At 38.3% G+C, this 19,044-nt stretch overlaps 1 protein-coding gene and 1 non-coding gene across 29 annotated transcripts in view; one reads left to right on the top strand and one right to left on the bottom strand.

Annotated features, from left to right (window-relative positions):
- Nucleotides 1-19,044, top strand: part of ULK4 (unc-51 like kinase 4) — a 540,161-nt gene that overhangs the window by 165,545 nt on the left and 355,572 nt on the right. For 22 of the 28 annotated variants that reach the window (XR_014822784.1, XR_014822772.1, XR_014822770.1 and 19 more), the window contains 2 exons: nucleotides 4,634-4,685; nucleotides 4,788-4,882. Coding sequence is in view for 15 of the 28 variants with exons in the window: in XM_084987830.1 (XP_084843956.1) it covers nucleotides 4,634-4,685; nucleotides 4,788-4,882 (147 nt within the window). In the remaining 13 variants the exon portion in view is untranslated. Of the gene's footprint in view, nucleotides 1-1,264; nucleotides 1,317-4,633; nucleotides 4,686-4,787; nucleotides 4,883-19,044 lie in introns of all 28 variants that reach the window. The other 6 variants (XR_014822776.1, XR_014822779.1, XR_014822780.1 and 3 more) reach the window with 1 other exon arrangement.
- On the bottom strand, nucleotides 4,469-4,571 carry LOC146397273 (U6 spliceosomal RNA). Its single transcript, XR_014825352.1, has one exon. It is a non-coding gene; the product is annotated as a U6 spliceosomal RNA (small nuclear RNA).

The following is a 19,044-nucleotide window of genomic DNA, read 5'->3' as shown; positions in this document are numbered from 1 at the left end:
TGGTGATAAATATTGGTTTTCATGTTTTTCAAAATATATCTGGTTGAGTAGCTACTGTATTATGGCAGTCCTTTTATATTTTAATAATATGCCTTGATTTGAGGTTTCAAATCTGGTCCACCCAATTTGCTAAGAACTTCTTGGACTTCTGCTAAAGGAGCTCTCCAGGAGCTGCTGGCCTGCCTTGGGTAGTGTGGAGACAGCAGTCAGGATTGCTGTGAACTCCCCTCATCAGAAGAGTCCTGATGGCACAGACTAGAGGGGGTGTTGGAATTGTGTTTCCTCTTGGCTTTAGTTTTCCTACTGGCACCAGGTGTGGTTTTCCTGTTTGACTTATAGACTTTTTTTTTTTTTTTGCTTTTTAAGGCCACACCTACAGCATATATGGAAATTCCCAGGCTAGAGGGCGAATTGAAGCAGGAGCTGCCATCCTCTGCCACAGCCACAGCAACATGGGACCCAAGCCACATCTGAGACCTACACCACAGCTCATGGCAATGCCAGATCCTCCTGGTTTCTAGTTGGATTTTGTTTCCGCTGTGCCAGACGGGAACTCCCTAAACCACTGTACTTTTATAAACTTATGGGCCAGAAGTTAAGGGGTTGTGGGTTCGATCCTTGGCATTGCTCAGTGGGTTAAGGATCTGGCATTGCCGTAAGCTATGGAGTGGTTTGCACACATGGCTCGGATCCCATGTTGCTGTGGCTGTGGTGTAGGCCAGCGGCTACAGCTCCGATTGGAGCCCTAGCCTGGGAACCTCCATATGCCGTGGTTGTGGCCTTAAAAAGAGAAAAGAAAAAAAAAGTACAGTGGTTTTTGTGATGGTTGGAGTCTTTTGTAAAAAGATAAGAGAATTCAGCTTTTCAAATAAAAGAAATGAAATTATTCTGATTTCCATACAAGAATATAATGATAATCCTCCTTATTATGGAGGCATTGAGAGAATTATTGAAATAAAAGACAGTCCTCTGTAGACTTTGATTTGAAGTGAATGTTGGTTCGTTGATAGATTTTTGACTTCTGTTGTAATAGTTAATGCAGGTGGGTTTACTCTTATTTTTAAAAAATATGATATTATATACATATTCATTGCCATGCAAATGTCTTATTATGAGGTTTTTCTCTCTTTAAAAAAACAAAACAAAATCCTGAATTCGTGTATCCAGCTTGCTTAGAGAGCTGATTCTCTGCTTCTCTGAAGTACGGAATGATATTAAGGGGGATGGCCTGTCCTGGAGACATAACTTTCCCTTTTTCCTTCAGGTGGGACCATTTCCTGCCCCACACTCCTCCACCCAGTGAGCCAAGCTGTGGAGTAAGTGTCCATTCTTTTTACTCCCCCGCTAAAACTCCCAGCTTTGAAGCTCACACCCTCACAAGATGGCCTGCGCCCCCCTGTACTGTGGTCATCTGTAGATTTATTGGGGAGGTCGTTGCTCCTAGTTCCTCAGAGCCCAAGGCTCACTATCATTCTTAGAGAATCAGCTGTCTTTGTGGAGGATCCTTCCAACACCTCAGCCTCTCAGCTCCCCGACTACTTCTCTCCCCAAGAGTTTGTCTTTTCTTCCCTTAGCTGCCTATACCCTTGACCTTATTTTCAGTATCACACTGCCTGGCTACCACGCCTCATTTTCTGCTCACTAACTTTGCCCAACCTGTCTCCAAGAGCCCTTTAATCCTTCTGAGACTTCTTTGGCCTTAGCACTTTGTACTCACCAGCCTGCCCTCCCCGGCCCTGTGACTTCACTCTTATCTTTACCAGCTTAGAGTCCCTGCTTCAGCCCCCACCACTGCCTCCCACACACTCCTTATTCCTTTTCACTCCCTCCATTGTTCTCTGGGTCAGTTTAAATTCTCTATGGACCCCATCCCTGTTTTGAGTGACTAAATATGGCTAGAGAAAGACAGGACAGAAATAACCAGTCTCACTTTGTATTCATGACTGCTTCTCTCAAGTGAGCCCCTTCTGCAGACTGGGACATGTGGTCCTTTTCCTAATTTATATATCGTCACGCTCACCTGGATGGGTGTTCAGACATTCCCTCCTCTCCTGAATGTCCAACGCCTCCTACCCTCCTGTTGTCACTCTCATCTGATTAATTCCTATTACACTGAGAATGAAGAAGAAGAAATAGATCTAGAGAGATGCAAATTGGTAAATCAACGAAACATTCATATGGATTAAAAAAAATTAAACAGGGGAAGTATAAGGAAGAAAATAAAAGCAGCCTAGTGTTTGACCGTCTAGAAAACCCTTGTTACCATTTAAAAAAGAAAAAAAAATTAATATACATACATGGTTAGAAAATTCCTACCGTGCAGAAAGGCGGAAAATGAATAAAGCACACATCCTGGGCCAGCATTTCTCCTCAAAGGGAGCTTCTCTGGGTGGTTCCTGTGATTTCTTCCTCGAAAATCTTTGTTCACATTTATATTTATGTATTATCTATATTCTTTAAAAAATTGCATAGCAAGATCATAGTATAAACATATTCCCTCTGTTCTTTTTTACTTAATCTATAGACATTTAAGTAGATTTGAGTCAAAGACATTTTTCTCTGAATTTTTCAACATCAAATCCATCTTTATTCAGCAAAAGTCATGTGCTCATGTTGGCATTTTGTGAAATTATTTCAACCAAATTATCATGAAATGCTTACAGTGCCCCTTTATTACATTAGTTCTTTAATAGTCTTTTTTGTTTGCTTAGTTAGAAACTGAAAAAAAGAATTCAATCATATGTAAAATATATGCTTATTGAAGAAAATGTAGAAAATTATAGTGATATTTGAAAAAAAAAATCACCCATAACCCTGCCACTCTCAGTGGTTAGCAACCATTATTAGCATATTGTTGTTTACTTAGTGTTTTCAATCCATGTGTATGCATTTGTGTGCAGGAAAACTATGCATGTATGTACAACGTATGTATATGACTTATACCACTTATACCAGTACATGTGTTTGAAACTATGTTGTGTGTGTGTGTGTACATATATGTATCTTTTTTCCATTTAACATTGTATCATAACTATTTTCTCGTATCTTAAATGTGTTTCCCCATTTTAATGGCTATATACTGTCCCATCTGTATGAACTGTACACGGTTGATCTCATTTCAGTGAAGTTTAAAAATACCCAAGCAAACAATATACTATTCAGGGACACATGTATATGTGGTAAAACTATTTTAAAATGCTGAGGAAATAATAAATTCATGAATAATGATTATCTTTGGAGGAATGATAGGCTGGTGGGATGGGAAACTCATCAAAGAATTGGGACTATCTTAGTTTTTACCTCAAATGGTAGGTTTCAGGGTCTTCTTTATTCTTTATAGCATAAAATCTCCATGTATATTCTTTGGGTATGTTATGTATAGTCTTTTCTTTTTAGGGCTGCACCTGTGGCATATGGAAGTTCCCAGGCTAGGGTTTGAATTGGGGCAATAGCTGCTGGCCTGCACCACAGCTACAGCAACACCAGAGCCTTAACCCACTGAGCAAGACCAGGAATTGAACCCCTGTCCTCATGGATGCTAGTAGGGTTCATTACTGCTCACCCACAACAGGAACTCCTGTTATGTGTAGCCTTTTACATTTACTGAATATTTTAAGAAGAATCATTGGACTATAGTAGATTCATTTGCCACTCCAGGCCAATTACTTACTTACATTTTAAAATCCAAGGCCATTTTTATATTTTATTTGGTATTTGTTGTCATATATAAAATATAACATGTGTTATTTTGTGAACCAGGGACAAAAACTGAACTGCAGGGTCTCCACACATTACTGCAGGTGCTCTGCCTGTTATGGCCCTGACAGTGATTGTTTTGTTTAGAGCATGTTCACGGAGCATCTCTTCTGGCCAGAGCACTCAGCTAGAGACTAGGGGGCTCACCCAGGGAGCTCACAGCTGAGCTGCTCAGGCCCACCTCTCAAACAGCGTTGGGGGCTGTCCCACAGGGAAACGCAGGCATGGTGTGTGGGGAGTTAGGGCTGGGGTAGGAAATACATAGGTGGAACTCAGAACACTGGAGAAATTTGAAGACAGGCCTTAAATGGCTGCATCTTGATGCAATACAGTACTGATACTGAGGTAGCTAAGGCTTGGCCTTCCTTTGAGATGACTGATTCCGTGCTATCCTCATTAGTGTCCCAAGGTAGCAAGTAAGCATGACATATTGGAAAAGGTTTATGGGTTGGTTGATTATCCTCATTTTTGCAGGTTGACCTTTCTGTGCTTATATTGCTATTGATTTTATCCTAACATTTAATCTCACTGATAGTGATTTGTATATTTAAAAATGATTACAGTTTATGATGATACATACTGTTTATATGATCATATTTTAAATTTATAATTACAGTGTTCATAACATGCATGTAGTACTTAATGGCTTCCAAAAGTTACATCATTAAGAACAATTGATCATGTTATTTATGTTTGGTTTATTTTAATTTTTTTAAATATGGAATGCTTCACAAATTTGTGCGTCGTCCATGCTCAGTGGCCATGCTAATAATCTGTCATTCCAATTTTAGTATGTATGCTGCCAAAGCAAGCACTGTTATTTATATTTATATTAGTTACTTTGAAGTCTATTTAACATTTTAATTTTTTTTTACAGAGTCATATTAAATCAGTAGACTCAGGAGAAACTAATATAGATGGAGCCATAGGTAAGTAAACCATGGCACATTTTACATCTTTGCTTGAGGTATTGTGATATTGTGATTTTGGACTTATAAATAAACTCCTGTAATAATTAACTGTACTTCTAGGACTGATGGCATCAGAAGAATTTATCAAGATCACGCTGTCGGCTTTTGAAGCTGTGATACAGTATCCTATTTTATTGAAAGACTATTGCTCTACGGTTAGTACTGGCAGCTTTTGAAAAAAGATATTTTTTGGTTTACTTGGTAATTCTGTATCTAAAGAGACTAGTTTACACATGCTTGGTGCCTACATGTTCCTCAGGTGAAATAAGCTTTGAGAAAAGCTGTGCCCCTGCTAGGATGAGCATAAGAAATCCCTTCCTTCCTTGTTGACTTTATTTTGGACTTCTCCTTGCTCATTATTCTCTTTCCCTTGCAGTCCCAACTTAACCTCAGCTTGCTGCTTCTTTCTCCTTGCCTGATTATTTGCTGTATCCAATAGCATAAACTCTTAGAACAGCTTCTTAACCTATGGGCATTTGGAGATGGACAGGTCTTTGTTGTGGGGGCTGTCCTGGGCATTGTAGATGTTTAGCAGCTTTCCTGGCCTCTATGTAGTAGATGTGGGTAACACCCATTCCAGACCCCCCCAGTTGCAACAAGCAGAAAAGTGTCTACACATTGCTGGGTATCTTCCAGGCAGCAAAATTGCCCTCTTTTGAGAACCTCTGCATTAGGGTGATCCTTAGGCGAGCTGAGTGGTGAATGTAGGAAGGAGGAAAGTTTTATGACTACGTTCTCATCAGCAGGAAGCACCCAAGAAAAGGAGCCAGGTAAGAGGAGAACCACAGCAGTCATTTTTGTATTCTCTTCTGGTTCTAGGGGCTGACATAGCTCAGCAAGAGAGTTCTCACTCAGGGTCTTTCAGGAGGTACCAGTCAGTGGTGCCTGGGGCTGGAATCACCTGCAAGTCATTCCCTCATGTGTGTGCCTCCAGTTGAGACTCTGTAGGCATCTGTCTCCATCTCTATGTGGTCTCTCCAGCAGGGAGACTTCAGGGTAGTCTGCCTTCTTATGTGGTAGCTCAGGACTCTAAAGATTGATATCTCGAGAGAGAGAGGATAATTATTTTTTGAGGAAATTTCCACCAACTTTTTTTTCCACAGCATAGGGAAGTTCCTGGGCCAGGGGTTGAATCCAAACAGCAGCTTCAACGATGCCAGATTTTTTTAACCCACTGTGTCAGGCTGAGGATTGAACCCATGCCCTCCGCAGTGACCTGAGCTGCTACAGTTGGATTCTTAACCCAGCGTGCCACAGTGGGAACTCCTCCACCAAGTCTTTATGGTTATTTTCTTTTTTTTGGTTGTTCTTGTTGTTTTAATCTGTTTTACTGTAAAACATAAAGTACAGAAAAATGTATTGAAATATGTGTAGTTCAACAAGTAGTTGCAAAAGACGTGCTCCAGAAATTGCCACTCAGTTAAAAAAAAATTAAACATTACCACAGCCCCAAAGTCATTTTAACTACAAATTCTTTGCTCTTTGAGGAGGGGACCACTATCCTGACATTCACACTAATCATGCATATTCCTTTGTCAGCCTGTGCATGCATTCTTAAATGATACAGGTTGGATTTGCCTACTTTTGCCTTTTGTATCAAAACAATATGTATTCCTTTGTGACTTGATTTTTTTCCCTCAGTGTTTGTAGGATGTTCATGTTGTTAAATATCCTTAAGTTTAATTTTTCATCAGTGTGTAGTGTCCCATCATTGAAATCTGAATATATGCATGTAACACAACCTATTTATGCTTGATAAACATTAGGCTGTTTCTAGTTTTTGGCACTTAGAAACAATACTGCTGCAGATTCTTGTTTATGTGTTTTGCCCCACATAAGCGTGCATTCCTGCTGGGGTACGTCCTTAGGAATGCAATCGGTGGTTATAGGACATATGCAAACTCGGTTTGTCTGGAGAGTGCCATTGTGTTTTCCAAAGAGGTGGTTCTGGTTTACCCTCACACCAGCAGCACAGGACCAGATCTCCTCATCCTTCCAAGTTCTTGTGATATCAGCCTTTAAATGTATGGGTGTGTAGTGACATTTCACCATAGTTTTAAATTGTATAGTCAAGACTACTAATGAGGCTGAATAGTTTTTCTAATGTTTACTGGCCATTTGGGAATACTCTTTGATGAGACGCTCGTTAGGTCTTTTTAAGATTTTGATTTTCTTTTTTTTTTTTTTTTTTTTTTGTCTTTTTGCTATTTATTGGGCCGCTCCTGCGGCATATGGAGGTTCCTAGGCTAGGGGTCGAAGCCTATGCCAGAGCCACAGCAATGCTGGATCCAAGCAGCGTCTTCCACCTACACTACAGCTCATGGCAACGCTGGCTCCTTAACCCACTGAGCGAAGCCAGGGGTCGAACCTGCAACCTCATGGTTCCTAGTAAGATTCATTTCTGCTGCGCCACAACAGGAACTCCTGCATTTTCTTTTTTTCTTTTTTTTTGCATTCTTTTTCTAACTTTCTGAGATAAATATTTAGTTTGTTGATTTTTTTTTTAAATTTCTTCCTTTCTAATATATGCATTGAAAATTGCGTCTCCTTTGGTTGTAGCATTTTTGGTATCTTTTAAGTTAAAATATTAGCTTTTACTCATGGGTTATTAAGATAAATATATTTAAATTTTCAAACATGCAGGCACTTTTTAGTCATTCTAAACTGATTTCTCACTTGCATTGAAGTTAGAGAAATACTCTAATTTCATTCTTTGAAATTTATTAAGACTTGTTTCACCATCCATTATAAGATTTTTTTTGGTAGATGTTCTGTATGTATATGGAAAGAACATGTATTTTTGAACTCTTGGGTACAGCATTTGGTATATGTCCCTTAGGCTACATTTATTATCTTGCTTAAATCTTTCCTATCCTTACCAATTTTTATCAGTTTTTGTCTATAAATTACTGAGACAGATGTGTACAAATCTCCCTCAAGGCTGTTATGAATTTGTCTATTTCTTCTTGTGTAGTTCTGTCAGTTTTTGTTTTATATATTTTGAAGCCATATTATTAGATGCATCAAATTTAATATTATATCATGTTAGGAAATTAACCTTCTTTTTCATTGTGAAATGAACTTTGTTTCTAATACTTTTTGCCTTAAGGTCTATTTTGTCCCATCTCAATAAAATCATACCTGCTTTCTTCCTGATATATCTTCTCTCATTCTTTTCTTTTCAGCAGCTCTCTGTCTTTATGTTTAGATCTTGGTCATGTAAATATCATATAGTATTTTTTTAGAAAGTCTAATTTGACTTTTTACATAATATGTATTCCATTTACATTCACTGTAATTGTTAGTATATTTGGATTGATTCCACCATCTTCTTTGTCATACATATTTTCTCTTTTCCCGCTTCTACTTTATCTTTTTTCTATTGACTAACGTTTTTTTCCATTAATTTTTCCTTTATGTAAGGTTGGCATTAAAAGCTGAACTTAAAAAAAAAAGATGTTTAACTAAAATACAGGCCATGGCGTATTCCTTTGCATTGAGTCCTCTCAGGCCATGTGTGTTATTTTTGCCTGACATTTTAAAGTTTGTCTTGTCTTATTTCTCTCTTTTTAACTCTCTTTTGTTATAAAATGATAACAGAATACTCCTTATTATTACTATAATATATGCTCATTTGCTTTTGCCCATGTGTTTACTTCCTTTTTTTTCTTTTCTTTCTTTCTAAATTCTTACTGCTTCCATCTGGCTTCACTTATTTCTGAATAACATACATCCTTCATAATTTTCCTTAACTTTGGGTGTGCTAGTGGCAACCCTTTGAGAAGTCATTGTTTTTGTTGTTGCTATTGTTATTTTTTTAGTTGAAATATAGTTAATTTACAATGTTGTGTTAGTTTTAGTATATAGCAAAATGATTCAGTTACACAGATATACATATATGTATTCTTTTTCAGATTCTTTTATGTTATAGGTTATTACAAAATATTGAATATAGTTCCCCATGCTCTACAGTAGATCCTTGTTGTTTACCTATTTTATATGTAGTGTGTGTATTTGTTAATCCCCAAAAGTCATTATTTCTTGAGGGAAATTTTTTTCCTTAATATTAAATTCTAGATTAGCAGTTAATTTTGTTGCTATTTAGTACAAAGGTATTATTTCATTATCTTATTAGTTGCTACTGAGGGGTTAGCTGATAGTTGGTTTTTCCTGTAAGGATAGTCTGTCTCTTTGTTCCTTGTTTCCTTTTAAGACCTTTTTTTTTGCTGGGGAGGGGGAGGGTTTTTGATTTTCTATAGGGTCACTGTGTTGCAGCTAAACATGAACTTCTTTTGTAGATTCTGCTTAGGTTTTATGTGCCTCTCGAATCTGTGGATTGGCCTTTTTCTCAACTGTGCGCAATTCTTACCCCTCATCTCTGTTTATCTTCTCTCTGCTCAGTCTCCTTTAGTAACTCCGATCCTATGGCTATTACACTTTCTCACTTATTTCCTATACTTCTTACTGTCTTTCTGTATATTTCATCTTTTTGTCTCTTAGTGTTGTGTTCTGGATACTCGTATTTGCTTTGTTTCTGTCTTCTCTGTTCATTCTGGTGCCAAATACAGTTACGATATTTTAAATCGGGATTTTCACGTGTAGAAATTATCACAAGAAATTCTGCTCTATTGCTTTTTATAATTTCCTTTTCCTCATAGATATCTCCCATTTTGTGCTTTACTTATTCACAGTTGTTAGATATTTTTACATGATGTCTGATATTTTCAGTAACTGAAGACAGTGATATGATGTCTGTTGTATCTTGTTCATACCAACCTCATCTTGTTTTCTTGGAAACCTTATTAATGGTTACTGCATGTTGGTCATGGGCCTTGAAATCTCTTTGTGGGCCTTCCCTGAAGCCTCTTGTGGATGTTGTTTCTCTGAGAAGCTTCATGTTTGTTTGAGGGCCCTGCCAGTCAGGGCTACCTTCGACCATAGTCCTTTGTACCCAGTGTAGGTCTGAGAACATAACTTCCCAGGGCAGCCTTCTCAGTTGTTCCCAGGAGCTGGAATCTGTGTGGATGGGTTGAGACTAGGCCTGGTTTTCCTAACTCAGGGAGAGTCATTCCCCCCTCCCCAGTGGCCAGCTCAGTGTAGACGACTCACAAAGCTCCATATGCTGGGCAGCCCTGAACTCAGACCTCTCTGTCTCTGGTCCCACTGGCTGCCACTGGGGATTTGTGTTCGTGTTACTGGTAAATGCCTCAATGGCACAATCAGTTCCTCGCTTATATGTTCCACTCAACACTCTGGGTAAGGTTTTCATTCAGAAACTGGCCTGAAAGCTCCCCTCTCTTAAATATTTCAAAGGCTTTGTTTATATTTTATCTGGCATTTTTCATTGTGAGTTTTTAGTGAGATAGTTAATCCAAATAACCATACCCTCTGTTGCCAGAAATTGTTTGTTATAGTCACTTTCCTTCTTTCTTTTTTTTTTTTTTTTTTGGTCTTTTTGCCTTTTCTAGGGCCGCTTCCCTCAGCATATGGAGGTTCCCAGCTAGGGGTCTAATCGGAGCTGTAGCCACTAGCCTACGCCAGAGCCACAGCAACGAGGGATCTGAACCTCGTCTGGGCCCTACACCACAGCTCACGGCAATGCCAGATCCTTAACCCACTGAGCGAGGCCAGGGATCAAACCCACAATCTCATGGTTCCTAGTCGGATTCATTAACCACTGCGCCACGACGGGAACTCCCCTGTTACTGTCACTTTCTTAGCAGTCATTTCTCAGTCTTCCACTGAGAGATTAGTTGCTTGAGTGTTGCTTGTTGATTCTTTTCCCTAATGAACGGTAATCCCGTGGATAATTCGTTAAGATCCAGTATTTCCAAATGTCTGTACTTACATTTAATGAGTCATTTAGTTAATTTGCTTTCTAATCATGAAATGCTATCATAATATTCATCGAAAAGACAGCCTGTGTTATGATAGGAGAAAGACATCGTTGTAACTCACGGACTTCCTAAAAAATAGTTTTTAATGCTATAACTCATGGGAAACCCTCTAATTACCTCCTCTTGAGCATGACTGGAATACATGAAATTGAAGATCCAGCACCTAGAGGAGCGTAACACTGTTTAAAATATCAGCACAAACTATTCAAGGCTACTTGATCAATACTTTATTATATGGAAGCGGTTACATGTATTTAATTCTTGCTGAGAACAAATGCTTAATGCAGATTTTTCCCAGAGTTTAGATCATTCAGTGCTTGGAAATTATCATTGTGGCCTAGAGAACAGTTCAGAATACCCCAGCGATTGGGTTTGGGCAGAGAGTTTGTTCCCATTTACAGTGATTTCAAAAAAATGGTAATCGTAAAGGGAATAATAAAGGTGATTCTGTATTAGAAAGTTCTAGCAATAATATACATAAGTTGCCTAAAATATAGTTTAATTGCTTTAACTTAGAAAAATAAGCTAAGTCATAATATCCTTTTTATGAAAAGCCCATCCTTTTGTAAATTTTGAAACTGAAGACTGGAAGCTAACAAATACTGAGAAATTTAACTTGAATTAAACCAAATTTTTGTGACGGTGAAAAGCAAATAAAATACTAGAGTCATGAGGTCAAAACTCCAGAGATAGCAATGAACCATGAAAAGGAAATAAGCCTTTGCACATTCCTATAAATCTTAGAGAGAATGCTGGATTTCTTATGGTATGCAGGGCTGAGGGTTTTCCTTAAAATTCCAAGTTTGGAGTGATGTCAGCTGATAGCTAGGATACAAAATCAAATTAGTTTTTGTTTTCTTTTTTTCTTTTTGAGAAACTGGCATTCTGTGGCCCAAGTATCTTTTAGTTTCAAAACTTTTTTTTAAACATCCTTTACGTATTAGTAGGATAAGTTAGCATGGATAGAGTTATAGCAATGATATAAAAATGGACCCAGAAAACATCAAAGTATTTGGTTTACTCATATATTCATAGTCTGTGCCATTTGCAAACTACTTATTTACAGGAAGCACTGAGAACACACTAGGGAGCTGGAAGTAGGTCCTGACCTGAATTTGTTCAATATTGATTGGGAGGAAAGGATCGATATAAGAAGCAAAGATTGGACCCAAGTGTGAAGAGTGCTGTGTTGGTGGTATGCACGGGGCTTGCCAAGAGCCCTGCTCAGTCTAACAGGGTCTGGGGATCATTTTTAGAGGAGGCAGTGCTTTTTTTTTTTTTCTTTTTAGTGCCACACCCGCGACAGGGAAGTTCCCAGGGTAGGGGTGAAATTGGAGGGATCAAACCCTCATCCTTATGGATACTAGTTGGATTTGTTTCTGCTATGCCACGACAGGAACTCCTTAGAGGAGGCAATTCTTGAACTACATCTTGGAGGCAAGTAGGGAATCAACTCCTGATGGGCTCTCGGGTGAGGAGTGGGTGTTTTAGGCAGAACAAAATTGTGTATTCAGACAGGGAGGAATGTGAAATGATTTTATATATATATATGTATATATATAAAATACATAACTTAAGAGCAATTTACTTAAAAATACTGAACTGTAGAGGTGTGAAATTATATGCATGAGTTAGTTTTTTTTTAATTAAAAGTATGGTTGATTTACAGTGTTGTGTTAGTTTCTGGTATATAGCAAAGTGATTCAGTTTATATACATGTATATTATATATATAATAGGTACTTTTTCAGGTTCTTTTCTATTAGAGGTTATTATAAGATATTGAATATAGTTCCCTGTGCTATACAGTAGGACCTAATGTTTATCTGCTTTTTATATAGTAGTGTGTATCTGCTAATCCCAAACTCCTAATTTATCCCTCCCCCACCCCCTTTCCCTTTGGCAACCATAAGTTTGTTTTCTATGTCTGAGTCTCTTTGCGTGAGTTGGTTTTAATCTCTGTCCTAGGAGAGGTCAGTGTATATGTGAAGTACACTTTCAGGAATACCCCCTGCAGTGATGATTGGTGAGCATTTGAAAGACTCTGATCAGAACTTCATACTCGAGGTGTCTTTATCTTGATGATCCCTTTGTTAGAAATAATTTTTTTATTGGTGAAATTTGTCCTTATTTCCAATATATATAGATTGGCTAGAGATACTGTACAGGTGGCCCACCTTTGGAAGGGTTCAAGAATCCAGTGAGCCCATCAGAGTGGTGTTCTTGGCACTGGCTGCTTTGTTCCTGTGTTTTGTACGTTGGAAACCTTGGGCAGTCTGCTGAGATCTGCGGACTCATTCCTAGAATGATGTTTTTATTTATTTTTAAATTTTTATTTATTTTTTACTTTTTAGGGCCGCACCTGCAGCATATGGAGGTTCCCAGGCTAGGGGTCGAATTGGAGCTGTGGCCGCCGGCCTGCACCACAGCCACAGCAACACAGGATCTGAGCTGAGTCTGAGACCAATATACCACAGCTCACAGGAACATTGGATCCTTAACCCACTGAGCTGGGCCAGGGATGGAACCTACATCCTCATGGATACTAGTCAGATTCGTTTCTGCTGCATCACAACCAGAACTCCTCAGAATGATGTTTTTAAATGCATAAAGCAAAATTAAATGCATAGGGCTATATAGAGGAAGCCATTTGTACTGAAATGTAGTTATCAAAATATTTTTTAAAAACAGATTTTCTCTGCTGCTGGGCCCAGGTAATCATCATTACTCCTGTTTGCAGGAGCCTCTTGCTGTTTGTTGCCCCTGCACCTCCAGATCACTTTGAGCACTGTTGGAGCTGCTCTCTTAGTTTATGTCAGCCCCCTTCAGTGAGCGAGTCAGTCTCCAGGGATGAGGGGCCAGAGGCTGAGGCTCTCAATTTAGAGTTCCTTTCTCATCCCTGATTGGAATCTTATACATTGTATATCTAGACGATTGTTTTAATTTGCATCTGAATATTTTCCAATTAAATTCAGAGTAAGTTACTCTAAATATCTTAAAAAAAAAAAAAAAAAAGACAGTCTAGGTCATTGTGTGCCTCTTTTCTTTTTTTTTGTCTTTTTGCTATTTCTTCCGGCCACTCCTGCGGCATATGGAGGCTCCCAGGCTAGGGGTCGAATCGGAGCTGTAGCCACCGGCCTACGCCAGAGCCACAGCAACTCGGGATCCGAGCCGTGTCTACACCACAGCTCACGGCAACACCGGATCGTTAACCCACTGAGCAAGGGCAGGGACCGAACCTGCAATCTCATGGTTCCTAGTCGGATTCATTAACCACTGTGCCACGACGGGAACTCCCGTTGTGTGCCTCTTGAGGCCTCTAAATCTAACTTGTGGCAGCTCTTTATTTCAAGGGCAGTGGCAACAGAAACAAAATGTTCCCCCCCCCCCCCCGCCCCGCACCCCGCCCGCCATACTACCTCCAAGAAACTATAGCTCATCTACACATCCCAATTTATATAATGTTAGTTGTTTTATTCTTATCTGCATATGTATTTATAAATGAACTAATTTCCCCTCTGGATCTTAGTAGCTATTGAGTTTTGATAGTAGTGGTGATAAAATTCCCTTACCTACATAGCAGGAGCTCATCTGAATCATACGTTGTGTGTGTGGGTGTTTGTGGGTATGTATACACACTTAGGTGGGTTTACTTTCAATTAATGTTTGTAAATGGAATGTATCATTTATACAGTTTTTTCCCCCTGCATTTTGTTGCAGGTAGATACCCTTCTGACTTTTATGGAAATTTATTGAAATGTTTTATTTTCTTAAACTTCCTTTTTAAAATATTTTTTATATTTTCTGCTTAAAACCTTACTCCAGGAACTAAAGATGTTTTTTTAGCATCTGAAGTAGCTAAAATTTTAAAAGTTTTATTTTCTTTTTATTTTTTCTGGAATCATTATATATTTAACTTTAAGTAAACATTTACCAAGAAATGTGTGGTCTCCATTTTCTTGTCATGATTTTTAAAACAACTGTCTTTTCCTGAAAACCATTTATTATTTTAATCTATGTAGTTATTGAATAAAATAGAAATAAAACTGATGAAATCATTCATCAGTTTTATATCCCTTGCCTGGTTTGACTAGCTAAGCATGCAGACATTTTCAGTGTCATTTTATTTTTCAGTTCGTGTTTTAATGGGTAGCTTTCATTTGATAAAGTAATCAACTGTCATTGTTCAGCAAAAATACGCATTAAAAGTGAATAGTCAAGGGAGTTCCTGTCTTGGCTCAGTGTTAACAAACCCTACTAGTATCCATGAGAATGCGGATTTGATCCCTAGCCTCGCTCAGTGGGTTAAGGATCCAGTGTTGCCGTGAGCTGTGGTGTAGTTCACAGACGCAGCTCAGATCCCGCGTTGCTGTGGCTGTGGCATAGGCTGGCAACTGCTGCTCTGATGCAACCTGTAGCCTAGGAACTTCCTTATGCCATGGGTGTGTCTCTGAAAAGACCAAAAGAAAAAAAAGTGGGGGGGGGATAGTCAGTCTTCTAAATTTTCTTGTAGTCTTAATTTACATATAAAACAAAGCATTTTATTTTTCCATTATCATCCTCCACCTGTTACTTCTCAAAGATTGTTCTCAATTGGAAGGATTATATTTACATCATCTTGGGATACTGTCATAATTGCCTTGAGTCAGTCAGAGGAAAACTGTGTTAATTAAAAAATTAAATGGTATAATTAAATAGATTTCTTCTTTTAAAAGTAGGTAAAATACATATTTAATACAGAAATATACATTTAGTTCATATTTAAGATTACAGGTTTTGTTTCAGGATACAAAGTGTCATGCTGCCTATATTGTTTTCACTGAATATAATGAAATATAAATGTAATGATTTATCCACTCTTCTTACTCCTGAAATCAGATCTGCAATAAGGTTTTATTTATTTATGTATTTTTGCAGTATATTTTAAAAAATATGTTACATAGAAGCTGAATTGCTGAGTTGTATTTGTTCATCCTCAGCTCTGATTAGCATTGTGAAATTGTTCTTCCAAGTATAAAACTGATTTACTGATTTTTTTTTTTTAATGGTACCTGAGTACCCATTTCCCCCAGTCTTATAAGTACTTGGTATGTCATGATTTTCTGGCTGGATTTGTGTAACTTGGTCTCTAAGTTTTGTTCTGTCTTTCTTTACTCTCTTTATTAGCAGAGGTGAGTGGGCTGTGATGTGATTGTTGGCCATTTGGGTTTTCCCCTTGGGAACCACCTGTGCGTGTAGTCAGCATATTAATCCCTTGTCAGGTATGGGGCTTGCAGAACTTTGGGCTACCCAGTGGCTTTTCTTCTCATCTTGTTTATGAGGACTCCTCTGCAACAAATGTTTTTCATTTTAATGTCAAATTTATGTGTATTTTCCTTTGAGTTTATACTTTTTAGGTGCCTTTCCTACTCTAGTATCACAGAGCTATTCTCTCATATTTTCCCTTAAAAGCCCCTTTTTTTTTTTAACTGTTAGATCTCTAAGCCTCCTGTAATTTTTTTTTAGTATAATGATTTTCTTTTTTTTTTTTTTTTTTTTTTTTTTTTTTTTTTTTTTTTGCTAAATAGGTAACTAATTGTACCTATACCCTTCAATGAATAGTCTGTATGTTTTCCCGCTATGGGTAGTCCTCACCCCGCCCTCAGCTGAGTTCTGGTATGTGTCTCTTTCTAGGCTTTCCAGTCTTGTCTATGCATTTCTTTGTCTAGCCCTAAGCTTGTACCACATTATTCCCATCATGGTAAACTTGGAAGCTTAAGAAGGTAAACAAATCTGCCTCATGGTTTTTCAAAAAATTTTCTGTTGTTCTTGACCCTCTTCTTTCCAAATAGATTATAGACTCAGTAGGAGGAGTTCACTCAAACCTTGCTAGAATTTTTTTTTTTTTTGTATTATATTGGAATTGCAGGTAAATTTCGAGAGAGTGGGCCTCTCTGAGGCTTCTCATCAATGGCTTTATCTTACCTTCATTTATTTTTTTTTCTAACATAGAGATCTGAGTATCTTACCTATGTTGTTTTCCTTTTCTCTGAAGAGCTTTGAACATTTCTTGCAAGGCAGGCCTGCTGGCAAAACACTTGTTATTATTTGTGTGAGAAAATCTTTATTTCTCCTTTTACTCTTGATGGATAATTTCACTTAGAATTCTAAGTTGGTGTTTCTTTCTCTCTCAACAGTTTAAATATTTTACTCCAACATGATGTATCAGGTAAAATAAACTGAGATAAATGATCCATTAGTATGAAGTTTTATGTTTATCTGACTAGGAGCAAGGCTTTGTTTACTGTTTACTGTAGCTATAGGTTTCAGAGGTTAAAATACCCTGTAATATCCGTGTTTTGTCTCTCCTGTTGTCCTTGAGTTTCCCTAATAAGTCCTTCTTAAATAAAGCCTGTGTCTTAGTACTGCCTCAGTTTTAATCCTATTGATGTTGTAGTTTGGGGGGGGGGGGAGTGTCCCATAGTCCCTGTGATTAGGCCTCACCCCTTTTCTGAGCCTGTTTGCCTGGGCTGGGACCTTCACAAGTGCTTCTCAGCCACTCCCACCCTGACTCCCCAATTTATGAGCCAGCAAGTCTTAGAGGGTGCTAGAGTTGGATATCCCCCCCCCCCCAGCTCACTTAGCTTCTGGTAAAACCCCAGTAGGTTAGGCTTTTGGTAAAGTAGTGTCTCTTGAGTCCAGTCAGGCCTTGGTTAAGGAGAAAAGGATACTCTGACCATACTTCAAAATGGTTAATTTTTCTTGGATTCTTCTCTGACTTTCAGCCTGGCAATTGGGTGGAGCTTTGGGATATAAAACTTAGGAGCATAGTGGCTGCACTAAGGCTGGGCCTCCAGCAATTTTTAATCTCTTCAGTTCAGGCTCCAACCATTAGTCAATTACTCTTTAAATTTTTGTACCAGTTGCTGGCTCTGGTGGTGGTTTCCGTTTTTGCCTGTCTCTTCAGTTTTGAGGAATAGCTGATTTGCCTTGTGACTTTGATGTATCTGAGAAGCCTTGTTGATTTGCAGGTTATTTAGCTTTTTCTTGTCCTGAGCATGGTTGTGACATCTTTCAGGCTTTTTTAGAAGTCCACCAGTGACTGTCATACTTGTAAATATTTTATATATATTTTTTTCCTGTAAAAATCATGATATCATACCTTACAATTTTATTGCTGTTGTAAGTGGTATCTTTCCCCAGTTGTTATTTAAGGCATATGGGAATACTGTTGATTTTTGTCTATTCATCTGCTGTCTTGCTTTTTTGACCACATTAAATTATTTTTCAAACTTAGTGAAGCACAGGGTAGTTGGACACGTAGATAATTTTTATTTCCTTCTCACTCTTCTCTTAATATACTCGCTCTCTTTTTATTTTTATTTTTTGGTCTTTTTAGGGCTACAGCACGGCATGTGGAAGTTCTGAGGCTAGGGGTCAAATCGGAGCTACAGCTGCCCTCCTAGGCCACAGCCACAACAACACGGGATCTGAGCCACGTCTGTGACCTACACCACAGCTCACGGCAATGTCAGAACCTTAACGCACTGAGTGAGGCCAGGGATCGAACCTGCATCCTCATGGGTACTAGTCAGTTTTGTTACCTCTGAGCCACGATGGGAACTCCCTGGGCATATTCTCTTAAACCTTCAAGATGGGTGTTGAACATATTGGTGGGGTTGATAGTGGGATATATTTCTTTTCTTTGCATGGTTTTTACTTTTGCTAACTAGGAGTTTAGAGTTCCCACAATTCCTTAGTGAAACTTGCTATCTGTGTTTTGAGTGATGTGATGTCACTTAATAGAAGAGATTAAACCAAACATCCCTGATTCTCTGGGTTCTTGTGCAAATATCTAGATGTAATGTTACATATAAACTTCTTACGTCAACAGCTAGAACAGGGTGCCATTAATGGGCCATTACCCATGAGTGGAGATCTTTACCTGTATAGGGCATCCTTTCATTGGTTTGTACAACAGGAGGGTGTTGTTTGGCTATGGACAGCTTCTCCTGCCCTCGCATCAGCGTTGTGAGAACAAATACACATCTTAAGATCAGGTAGATATTCAGGTTTAAACAACAGGAATTTTGTCTGTTGTCACCAAAATAGTTCACCAAATGAGATAGCAGTTCTCAAAACTAGATTGTGGAGGTGAATTGTCCTTTCTTCATCCTCCATTTTCATTTGGTGCACAAATTGTTATTTTGGAGTAAGTTTTAAACTGTATTTGATTGTGCCTTGTTATAACTAGAAAATCATAGGGGTAGTTCGTTTAATGGATTTACGTCTTTTCAATCTATTTCTAAAACTCAACTGGATTAACTTGTCATAGCTCTTTGATGTATTTGGTAAAAGATGAGGATTGTATATCTCCTTTTTTTCCAACATTTTGATTGTTGTTTAGTTTAAATCTGAGTAATGACCACCAGTTTATATATG

This window comes from Sus scrofa, chromosome 13 (genome assembly GCF_054392235.1).
Source record: "Sus scrofa isolate SSC_HxYL_T2T_F1_AM1 chromosome 13, Sscrofa_HxYL_maternal_Yorkshire_Landrace_v2.0, whole genome shotgun sequence".
Lineage (NCBI taxonomy): Eukaryota > Metazoa > Chordata > Mammalia > Artiodactyla > Suidae > Sus > Sus scrofa.
This window is presented reverse-complemented; position numbering and strand designations above follow the sequence as displayed.